At 39.1% G+C, this 12,456-nt stretch overlaps 1 protein-coding gene across 1 annotated transcript in view; it reads left to right on the plus strand.

Moving 5' to 3' along the window:
• SLC44A5 (solute carrier family 44 member 5) overlaps positions 1–12,456 on the plus strand; it is a gene marked incomplete at both ends in the record, with an annotated part of 368,780 nt that overhangs the window by 323,065 nt on the left and 33,259 nt on the right. Inside the window, 2 exons of the mRNA XM_081306152.1 lie at positions 6,499–6,624; positions 7,462–7,522. Of these exons, the coding sequence (XP_081162278.1) occupies positions 6,499–6,624; positions 7,462–7,522 (187 nt within the window). The remainder of the gene's footprint in view (positions 1–6,498; positions 6,625–7,461; positions 7,523–12,456) is intronic.

The following is a 12,456-nucleotide window of genomic DNA, read 5'->3' on the forward strand; positions in this document are numbered from 1 at the left end:
CACTAACAACCCCATTTTAAGAAGCCATGAATCAGAAGAGTTACACATTGCAATTTTACTCATATGCCATAGAGATAAATTAGGTATGGTCATCCCTAGATGCAAGAGGGAAGGAATCAAGCAATGGTAGTTCAGAAATGAATGGCCTCTCCTATTCCATGGAACAAGAGTCACAAACCTCAATGGACAGTTGATTGTGTCTTCTATAGTCTACTCCTCTGGCTCCCAGAATACCCTTCTTCTTCTGAAAGAAGAATCCGAAGTCCCAAGTGCTTTCTTTACTTAAAGTCCTGGCATTCCAAGTTCTAGGGGTGATGGATGGTTCTCTCCATCAGATCTTGACACTGAATGTACAATGGGGAATGTGTAGGAAAATCAGAATATAAACTCCCATTTAGAAAGGGAGACGTGATAAACACACAATAGTCTCTGGTGCAAGATGATGGAAAGCAGTCCTTTTCTGACCTGAATTATGCTCCATGAGAGGCTCCTCCTCATCCATTCCTTATATGGTCTTTTGCTGAGCCACCTGGGAGGCTATTTCCTGTCCATTAGCTCCATGCCCCACCATTGCTGAGCACCGGAGACAAAGCCCTCCAGACAGTCATATAGCTTTGAAGCTCAACTTCTGTTGTGTATGTTTAGTGCCTCAAAGAATATTTCGACAGATGCAGGCTTTTCTAAGCTAGCTTATAATTTATTTGGCATTTCATCAATCTCAAAGCTTAGTAGACTTCTGACAGACGTGCTTTTTCTTGCTTTCATGTGCCAGTAATAGTACCCAAAGATCTTTCCTAGAGCTAGTTTATAGATCCACTTTCTTTGCTTACTCATCTCCCTTAAAAATTTTTGAAATTTTATTTCTGTCACTTAGGATTTGGGTATCTTAGTTCTGTGACCACCTCTATTTAAGCCCCCAAGGTCAAGGTCAAATATTTGACCTTGTCAGTAACAATAATCACCACTCTTTACAATCTCAATTTCAAGCATCCTACTGTCTGGTCCTCTCAATTTATAATATTCCCACTTTAGTGATTCTTCTTCCTCACTGGGAAGTACAAACCACTGATCCTTACCCCCCCCCTTCAAAGTGTGCCTCATTTCCCTGATTTTTCATCTCCCTCTCTACCTGACTTAGATTCCTCCACCCCTTATTAAAAGTTGCAACTTTATACATACTCTCAATTCCTTTGCCCTCTCTCACTTCAATGTAGTAAATCTCATTTCTGGTTAAATGTGATTTTCTGCCTATTCCTATGCACGTTCTTGGAAAAGATCAAACAATCCTTTAAATTTAGGGCCTAACCTCAAGTGGGTCTTTACTGCTGTTCCACAACCATGCTCTAGACCCCTGTCTGTTCATTAGCTTACTTCCTTAGAAAACAATTTCATGCCTTTCTCTCTTACCTCAAACCTCAAAACCTTCCCAGCCTCCATGCCTGATTTTGCTTCCTGCTTTGATGAGAAAGTACAAACATTCAGGAGACAGTTTGAAAGAGTTCTGCTCTGACCTCCACTTGCCTATGTGCCTTCATTCATATCATATACTCATCCTTCCTTTTCTTCTCTGTGGGAGAACTGCCTGTGCTTCTTGTGACAGCCCCTCCTTTTGTGCATGAGATCTCATCCTGTCTCGCATCCTGGATCATCTCACTTCAGAAATATCCTGTTTTTATTCATTATCATTTTCCCTTCTCTACTAAATCATTCCCCATCAATATCCAACCATGTTGCTCTTCCTTACATCTTAAAATAATCTTTTTGATCACATATACCTCCTTAGCTACTGCTCCACATCTCTGTGCCTCTTTTTTTTTTTCAAAAGATGGTCTATATTTGGGGATCTAAATCCTTTTCTTTCAGTCTCATCCTGCGTTTTATCCCTACTTCAATTCCTAATTTGCAAATTATACCTATTGATGTACCTATTATTAGACCAAGAGTCATTTCTCAGTCCACATTTACTTGATCTGGCAGCAGTGTTTAATCTCTCTTCAATACAATACCGTCTTCATTTTATTTGGGGCGGGGGCACAGATTCTTCTGTATTTTCTCTCAGCTCTGTGGTTGCTTCCTATCAGTCTCCTTTACTGTTTTCTCTTCATCTTTCTGACATCTCCTAAACATTGGAGTTTCTTTCCTTACCAAACTTCTTCTTCTAATTTTGCATTTACTCTTGGTGATCTCATCTAGTATCATGGAATTAACACCACCTTCTACGCTTCCCTTTCTAATTTGTATCTGAAAAATTATATTCAACCACCTGTGTAGTGTCTTTACAGGTATAGTTAGTTGACAAAATTTTAAGTGTCTAAAACTGAATTACTAATCTCTGACTTCATTCCTAAATTTCTTCCCTACCCCCAAAAGTCTTTTCTCTTTCAGTTAACATTAGTACCGAATTCCATGGAATCATCCTTGATACCTCTCTCACATACCCATGCTTGAACTGTCTGTTAATTCCTTTGGTCATCATTCTGAATCTACTCTGGACAAAACTACTTGCCACCACCACTTCCCTTTCTCAGGGAACCATCATCTCTTTTCTAAATCAGTTGAGTGATCTTCCGACTGGTCTTTCTGACTCTGTCCTTGTGTGGACCTGCTCTTCTATAGTCTCTTTCCAAACCAGCAGCCAATGTGGACTGTTCAAATGTAAGTAAGATGATTTCTCTTCTTCGCCTAAATGCTCCAATAACTTCTATGTATCCTTTTTGGTTTGACCAATTCTCTGAGCACACATCTCTGATACTCCTTTTGCTCGCCACACTCAGGTCACACTGACCATCTGTTGTTCTTTAAAGGACCCAGGAAAGCTTCTGCCTCTGAGCCTTTGATTTTATCATTTCCATTCCCTCCCATCCTCTTCCTCTAGACTGTAAGGCTTGATTCATGTCAAATGTTACAAATGCAAAGCAAATGTTACTTTCTTAGAAAGACCTACCTATTTAAGATTGGAATCTCACCCAGCCATCCCTTCCCATCTAACCTCTTTTCTATCCTTTTTCCCATAGCATTTAGTCCTATCTTATAACAAACATTTGCTTATTTTTTATTTGTTATATATCTCTCCCTACTAGAAGGCAAACTGCTTGAGAGCAAAGTTCTCATTTGTTTTGTTCACTTCCGACTCCCCAATACCTGGAACAGTCTCAACATAGGTGACAAGTCAATATTTATGGAATGAATAAATTAATAAATGAGTGAATTAATATCTTCCTACTTTCAGTTAAAGATTTTTCTACCATATTATACAAATCTGTCATTAATATGACAAAACAAAAAATAGTACACATTATGCTTATTTATTATTTTTCATAAACTATTTACTAAATCATCTTTTCTTCATAACAAATATAGTGTTTTAATCTCCAATGCAATGCACCCTCCCAATGACCACATTCTAATTTATTTAGAGTGTTTAGCATATATGAATTAGAGATATAAAAATAGGGGCAAAGAACTACATTTAAAGTGCCCTTTGTGGTATACAGAGAATCAGAGTTGAGTCAGGATGTGTTTTAGATGCTGATAATGCAGCCCTGCACTTAGTTTGCCAGGCCATGGTACTGATCTGAGCCATATTTTTATGCATTAAGTTTTTGATAACTGCCAGCATGGTCCAGACATGTGCCACAGGCATTTAAAGGACAGACTGAGATCAATTAGGATACCCAACCTCAATGTGACCTTCATTTTTGGCTAATTATATGTTGATTGCTACTAATCAGCACCCTATTTGAAGTGAACAAATTGGTCTGATAGAAGAAAGAGTAAAGAGCAGTTGCTGTGTTGGTTTTCATTTTAAGAGCTCATTTGTGTCTGGAATGAAATTTGATGTGATTCTCTTTAACAAACCACATTTTACCATTTTAATTACTTTCTTTTATGTGTTGCATTCACAGCACTTTTATGTGTGGTACACATGGTGTGTGTATTTGTAAGAGCAGAAATTGTCATGATCCCAACTCAGTAGTTCCTACCATCATTTAAAGCCTATGAAAGCATTCGCTTTTTAAATGCTCACTTTTATAAATCCACTGAAATGCATCCAACAGGGGAACTAGTTCAGTTATCTTTCAACCTCTTTTGAGTAAATAATCAAGCCTGGGAAATATCTCCTAATATGTTAATTTATTCAGATTAACTGCAATCAGAGTGAACTTTTGATATTTGCATCGATGATAACCTTAATCATCTTCCAAAAATGTGGACAGGTTGGATGGTGTGAACACACCCTATATAGTTCTTCAGCTTTTTTAGAAGGGTACCTGTGACACCTCTAATATCTTCTCCAGAAGTGTGTTAGTCAGTTTTCCATTGCTATGAAAAAAAAAAAAAACAAGAAAAACAAATTAAAGGAGGAGAGGTTTATTTTGACTTATGGTTTCACAGGTTTCAGTTCATAGACACTTGGCTCTGTTGATTCTGGGCCTGTGGTGAGGCAGACCATCATGGCAGGGAGGGCATAGCATAGCAAAGTTGCTCACCTCATGGCAGCCAGGAAGGGTGAGAGAGAGAAAAGCGGGTGAGGGGTCAGGAAGAGATAGAGTCCCCCAGAACATACCCCCAATGATCCACTCCCTTCAAGTAGAATCCTACCTCCTATAATTTCTACAACATCCCATAACCCATTCAGTTATGAATCCATCAATGGATTGATCTATTGGTGACACTAGAGTGCTGATGATCCAATTATTTCTCAAAAGCCCCACCTCTGAGTATCACTGCACTGGGGACCAAGCCAACACATGAGCCTTTGGGGGACATTCTACATCCAAACTATAAGAAGAGGTATATAAGTGTGTGTGTGTGTGTGTGTGTGTGTGTGTGTGTGTGAGAGAGAGAGAGAGAGAGAGAGAGACAGAGGTGGGGGGGAGAGGGAGAGAGACTATGAAAGAGAAAATATATATGGAGGTGTGAGTGTGGAGGAATGGGCTGTTTACCTTTTCAAATCTTCTGGAAGGTATTAGACTGCTGCTGTAACAAAACGATGTTCACTTGAGATTTGAGGAGTCCACTTAGTTAGCCTAGTAACTTAGCTGTAAGGTCAGCACTAAATACCCTTGTGTATAGCAGAAACACGACCCAAAAGAAGGAAGAAAGATGTCAGCTCAGCAGCAGTATTTTTGCCTAACTGCATATAGGGATCAGCCAGTGAGAATAATTACCAAAGTACAACGTGGAGATGGTGTAAGTCAGGGCAAAGGAGGAGTTCACAAGGAGAAACTGAATTAGTAGAGATGTTTAATGGCTGACTGTAGCTCAGATGGCTTACTATGATCTTTCTTTCTTTTTTTAATTATAAACAAAAGCAAAACCAACAGGAATTCTTTCTTTTTGTGGAATTACTAATTGAATTGCAGTCACTTCCTGGTGGCTCCATGAATGAGTGATTTGGTTTGGCACTGATAGTACCCCAAGTTCATTAATATAAAATGATAACATGAACGACCTCTCTGCCCATGTCTACATGGTGTTGGGAAAAGACTATAATAATGATTGATTGTGGCAAGTAGCCCTAAATAATTGTTCATTTCTTATGGGATAAAACTCTGACCATATTTTGAGAATTCACTGTCACTAATTATTGTAATGGCATAAGTTATCAACATTCAGAACATTTTAAACTACCATCTTATTCATATTTAGAAAAGGACACAAGATTCTAACTCTGCATATGAATAAAGTATACAGGCAAAATTAATCTTGATTTATACTCTTAGCTCTAATTCATAAAATAATTTTTAAAGTTTTATTTAAAAATCCATCATTTCTAGGCATAAAGTGGTGCATTCCTGTAATCCCAGCAATTTAAAAGTCTAAAGTTGGAGGATTGCAAGTTTGAGGCTAACCTTTGAAATTTAGCAAAATCCTGTCTCAAAAAAAAAATTCTTTAAAGGCTTGGGAATGTAGCTCCATGGGAGAGCACCCCTGAGTTGTATCCTAGTATTGAAAAAAAAAAGACCATTATCATCCTATGGTAATGATCACATAAATATACACATGTGATAAATTTTACAGAACTACATCCCCATGCAGACACACACAAATGAGTGAATATAAAACTAGTGCAATCTAAATAAGTTTAGTGGACTGTAACAATATAAATTTCTTCATTGTAATATTTTGTTATAAGTATGTAAACTCTTACCATTGGGGGGGGGGAACAAGTAAAGAGATGTGGAATCTATTTATTAAAACTACCTATGAATCTATATTTATCTTAAAATCAAAAGCTAACAATAAGCTCATCACTGTATAGTACCTGATTGTTTTAACATAGCATCAACATTGGAAAGGAAGGAGTAGAGCTTGATAACTCTGTATTTGGAATTTAATTTTTTTACAATAAGACTAGAAATTGGTTTACATCCTTCTGATAGAAAACAGTGCTTTGCTCTTTATTCTGGTGGACAATTCACAAGTCTCACCTTATGGATACTTCCTGATTTGTTCTCATTTCAGTTGCCATCATTATTTTCCTATTCTTCATAGATCTGTGTCTCCAAGTGCCCAGAAAAATTTTTAACCTACGTGGAAATACAAATTTCGTACAAAGGAAATAATAGTAATTGGTTATACTACAGTCAATTCTGCCAGCCTACTGCTGAACCTGAAAAGGTACGTGTGTTTAAGGTTACAACTAGAGAAGAATTTAACTTTTGTCTCTGTCTCAAGTGTAATATGATCATTTGTTACTGGATAAGCCCCTACATCTAAGAAATGATTACTAAAGGCACCATTCCATTAAAACACAAAGCATATGTGCTCTCATGAACACACACCCCATTTATAGAGTATTGCTGTGCAGACTTGGAGTGTTAAGACAGGCTGTTAAGTCTGGTAAGTTATCTTCAACTTTTTTCTGGCACCAGCAAATTCTCTACCTGGATGGAAATTTTTGCTGTGAAGAGTTAGGATTTAATGTAATTTGCAATCACCATTTCATTTATGTGTGATGGAGCCCCATAGTAACTTAACAATACAAATTTTACTTCCAAGACTAGTTTGATAAATACTCATTAAACAACAACAAAAGAAACCTATCTAGGTTTGAGATTTATAAGGGATTTCTAAAGCCTAATTATGTTAAATAATATTAGTTATTTTTACAGTAGAGAAGATGCTCTTTTCTGGCGTGTGGGAGTGGTGGTGTGATGTATTAGACACCAGGATATAGCTAAAACAAAGACACACACCCTCACAGGTGTGCTTTGGTTTTAGAGGGTCTGGTTGTATTACTGTTGATTTGATTGAACCATGGTTAGGGCATTTAAAAGAGCTTGTCAAATAATAATTTGTGTGTGATGATCTTATAGTTATTATTATTGGGAGGAAGTAATTTGGAACAATGAGATTTATGGAGTTACATTTGGAAGGAATAAAACTTTTATATGGAAAATAAAAGTAGTCCTCACATGACTTCTGACAATTTAATTCACTCTTCCTTTGTTTCAGCCCATCTCAGAAGTCTTATTGGATGATGACTGCCCTGCAGCAATTTTTCCAAGCAAACCTTGTAAGTATTAATAATTTTACCTTTGAAAAAGACAGATTCTACCAAGAAGTAATTTAATTAAATTTCCATGTTTCACAGTTGATGAAATTAAGATCAGGAATGTTTCTATGTCTGGCCCAAGGTCCCAGAGTTCATTAAGAAGTCTGAGGTAAAGCCCATCCTCCTGACTCTAGCCAGAGATATTTCATTGGCACTCTGGGCTGTGGGGTGTTGCTACATAAACACATGGAAAAGATTGAAAGTTGATTTTAAAAGCCAATCTGATTGATTATTTGGAATTCTACAAGCATGTATACCCATACACACACATACCTGGATTCAACCAGAAAGTTTGTTCAGAATTGCCTTGGGGAGGGAGCAAGGCAGATACTTGTCTTTATGATCTTATATTGGAAATATTTATGTCTCCTGAATGAGTCTACATTTTATTTCTTTAAAGTTTTAAACTTTACTTAAAGTGATACTTTGTTTAGGGAAAAATAACCACTTATTTTCCTTTCTTAAAGATATAATCCTAGCTACCAAAAAAAAAAATTTACAGATATCTATTACAGTGTTTATTCAAAGTAATTAGAGAGAAGTGGGGCACAAACATTAAAATATCCAAGTACAAGAGAACATTTAAACAAATCATGATGCATTCATTAAAAGAAATGTTAGAATTATTAAATATAAATATTACAATAACATTAACATATATGTTATGATGTGAAAATGCAAATTATATATACACTTTAGTGACAAGCATGAACAAAAATGAAAAAAATATGTTCAAAGAAAAAGATCAGAAAGAAATACACCAAATATTAAAGGGTTGTTTGGGGTGGCAAAACTATGGGCATTTTTCTCTTTTTCTTTCTTTCTTTTTTTTTGTGATTTATGCACTTCTCAACAATTAGTATATATAGCTTTTAAAATAGGTGAAACTTTTCATGTACCCAGAGGATCACACTGAAAATTTCCTTGCAGGACTAGTGTACTAGCAGTCAGAACTGTGGTGGTGGGAGTCCAGAAGGACAAACATTTGCAAAGCTTCTTCCACTCTTTCACCAAGCATGGGTTGAAAAGAGTGCAGTCAAAACTCTAACCTAAGGAGGCAGATGCTTCCAGAAGAATCTCAAGGGGGTTGTAAAGCAAGCAACAGTGGTAGCTGTGGGATCAGGCTCTAAAAGAAAAGTGGAGAGATTCAGCCAGTTAGCATGAAAGGTGGAGATAGAGTGTTTCTCTTAGAATAGGGATACACTGCAGTCCTTCTAAATGGTGAGGTTTATTTCTTATTTGAGATGGTGACATTCCTGGAAAGATATTTAATTCAGGTAAACTGAATTAAATCACTGTCAAAATAGTATCATGTGAAGCTTCCCATTCCACTAAAGTTCTGAGATCTTTCATCATGTAAATAATTTTCATATCTCTTTTTATAATTTAATCATCCAAACATAAAATACAGAAGAAAGGTAATAGTCATCATCTTATGCAGAAAGTCAAGTACTCTGAAGAAGCTTCCACCAAGCACATGTCTTTATTGCTCTGTGACTTTTCTCTGGGTCACTAAAGACCCTGAAGCAAAGATGAAGGTCCTGCAAGCAACCTCCCTCACCAAGATGCCCTAAGCAACAGCTGTCTGTAGCCAAGAACAGCGTTAAAAATGTTATGAAAATAAATCATTGGTCATGTAAGATACAGTATATGAGACACATCCCTGCCCTTACAAGTAGCATTAGATTAAATTGCAGAATATAAAATGTACATCGGGGATACAAAATGAATAAGGCACAGCCTCTCACAGCCTAGTGAGGGAGAGATTAAAAAAACATTGCGAGGGAGGGAGCATGGCCGCCGAGGAGTAAGCAGCGACTCTAATGTCTCCGCACTAACGAGATCAAAAAGACCCTTTGGAACAGTGGCAGTCTTCACACTTAGGAACCTCTAGCAGAATTCCATGAAGAGGGGTCCTGCAGGGATCTGGGAGGTCTACTAGAAGTGTCGGTTTGTGGCCGCCGGGACTCGGGGCCTGGGGACTGCGGTACTTGCCGGAGTCAGGCCGTCGCCTCCCCGGCCCTGGGCGTCGCTGGAGCCGCGAGCCATAAAGACACGGACCAGGCCGCTGTGTGGCTAGAAGCCGGGAACGCCGGGGGCGGAGAGAGCGAACAGGGCAGCGCCTGCTGTACAAACAGCGGCGGAGAGAGGCGTGGGAGCTCGAGGCAGAGACGCACCGGACAGAGCGAGCCAGCACCCCGCCATCATCCCGAAATAGCGAGAGGAGAAAGATGGCGGCGGGAAGTGAGTAAGCCCCTCCATGGTCCGTGCCCCGCACCACCGCGTCTGAAAAGCTGAGACAGACACCTGCGACTCAGCATTAAGCTATCCGGCTGAGGCGGCGGGTCAGCTCTTCTCATTCCCCGGAGGTGGATGCCTGCCGGGCCTTCGAGGGTAGTGGCCGCAGGGTCCAGGCGGGGATTGGGTGACAGTGGGGACCCGCCCGTGGCGTTGGTCGCCCGGCAGGGGGAGGCGAACTGTAGCCGTTTGCGGAGAACACCACTGAGGCGGAGGGCTGGCGTGGCAGGACTGCGGCGGAGGAGATAACTTCATTGAAGCCTGCTGCAGCAGGTGTGTGGTCTCCTGGTTCTCCCTCTCCACGCATCAGGGAAACCTTAAGAGCCCCTCCCAGCTCTCCCGAGAATGCTATAGCCAGCCCGAGGGAGTCAGAGGTGGTGTGGGACTGCCGCTCCCTCCAGGGCTGGCTGTTGAGGTCTCTTGCACCAGCTACGGGGGTGTGGCTACCGGAGGGCAAGCAAAATTTGCTGAGGATTCTCAGCACCAAGCTCTACAAGCTTAGGGTCTGAGGGAATGGCAATCTGGAGGAGTGAGCCCAGTCGTTCATGAAAACAGGGCTCCCGGGAGCAGCAGACCTGGCCTGTAGTCAGTATTGTGGTGAGAGGGGCCTGGCTAGAGGAAAAGTGGAAGTGTTTGGACACAAGAGGAGGCCCTAGGCACTCAGGATTGGAGACGCGCCCAGTCTGGGAGGAGCTGCTGCACAGTGATTGGTTCCCGCGTACTGACAGGAAAGACTTGACCTGGGGGGCACAGCGCCACCTAGTGGAAGAGAAGTTAATCAAACTCTAAGACGGCATTTATTAGTCTTTTTTATTGTTGTTGTTGTTTTTTTTTTTTTTTTTTTTCTGATTGGGGGTTTTTCTTTCATCTTCATTTTTCTATCTTGTTTCTTCTTTCTTTTCTCTTTTTTTTCTTCTTTCTCTTCTAATCTCAATTTTAATTTTTTTTAATTATTATTAATATTTTTTTTAATTTTTGTTCTTTTTTAGTTCCTATTTCTTTCTTCTTTTGTCTTTTCATTTTTCTTATCCCCCCTTCCTTGAATTCTACCTGCCTACTCTCATTCTCCTTAGTGACTTCTTCCCTTCCCTTCTAATACCTTTCCTCCCTAGCATCAAATAAATTTATAGGAATAAACAGTAACCCAGCAGTCAACCAGAAGAAGAAGCAACATGAGCAGCTTCAAGAAGCAAGGAAGAAGAGGAGTACTAGCAATGCAGGACAGCCTAAATATTCAGGAGGACCTAGAGTCATCAGAAAAATGGTCATATAAAGACCTCAAGGAACACCTTAGACAGATGGAATGGAACCTCAAAGAGGATACAAGACAGCAAATTCAAGCAGCGAAAGAACACATTGAGAATGAGTTACATAAACAGCTAAAAGAAGAAGTTAAGCATCTTTATAAGGAGATAGCGATTATAAAAAATAATCAAACAATAAATCTAGAAATGAAGGAAACGATAAACCAAATTAAAAACTCAATTGAGAGTATCACTAACAGAGTGGAACAAGTAGAAACCAGAACGTCAGATAATGAAGAAGACAAAATATACCATCTTGAAAAGAGTCTAGCCAACTCAGAAAGGCTGGTAAAAAATCACGAGAAAATCATCCAAGAGTTATGCGATAACATAAAGAAACCAAACTTATGAGTCATCGGGATAGAGGAAGGTACAGAGATTCACACCAAGGGAATGAGAAACCTGCTGAATGAAATAATTACAGAAAACTTTCCAGAAATAAAAAAGGAAACAGATATACAAATTGAAGATGCATACAGGACACCGAGCACACAAAATCACAGTAGACCAACGCCAAGACACATTGTTATGAAGATATCCAATATACAGAACAAAGAGAAAATATTAAAAGCTACAAGAGAAAGGAGACAGATTACATTTAGGGGTAAACCAATATGGTTAACAACGGACTTTTCATCACAGACACTGAAAGCAAGAAGGTCATGGAACAATGTATTTCAAACACTGAAAGACAATGGATGCCAACCAAGAATTCTGTATCCAGCAAAATTAAGCTTCAGGTATGACAACGAAATAAAGATCTTTCATGATAAACAAAAGTTAAAAGAATTTGCAGCCAGAAAACCTGCATTGCAAAGCATTTTGAGCAAAACACTACACGAGGAAGAAATGAAAAACAATAACCAAAACCATCAGTGGGAAGTGCCTCAGTAAAGACAGAGGGCGAGGGGAAAGATAATCACGGAGAAACAAACTAAATATTTTTAAAAAAAAAAAAGGATAAGCATTCAAACATGGATGGAAGTTCAAACCATATATCAATAGTAACTCTGAATGTTAACGGCCTAAACTCTCCAATAAAGCGACATAGGCTGGTATCATGGATTAAAAAGACAAATCCAACAATATGCTGCCTCCAGGAGACACATCTGATTGGAAAAGACATACACAGGCTGAAGGTGAAAGGATGGGAAAAAATATACCACGCACACAGTTCTCGTAAGCAAGCAGGAGTGGCCATCCTCATATCGAATAAAATCGACTTCAAGACTAAGTTAATCAAAAGGGATAAAGAAGGTCATTATATACTGTTAAAAGGATCCATTCACCAAC

The sequence above is a fragment of the Spermophilus citellus genome (assembly GCF_964194105.1).
Source record: "Spermophilus citellus genome assembly, chromosome: 9".
Taxonomy (NCBI): Eukaryota; Metazoa; Chordata; class Mammalia; order Rodentia; family Sciuridae; genus Spermophilus; species Spermophilus citellus.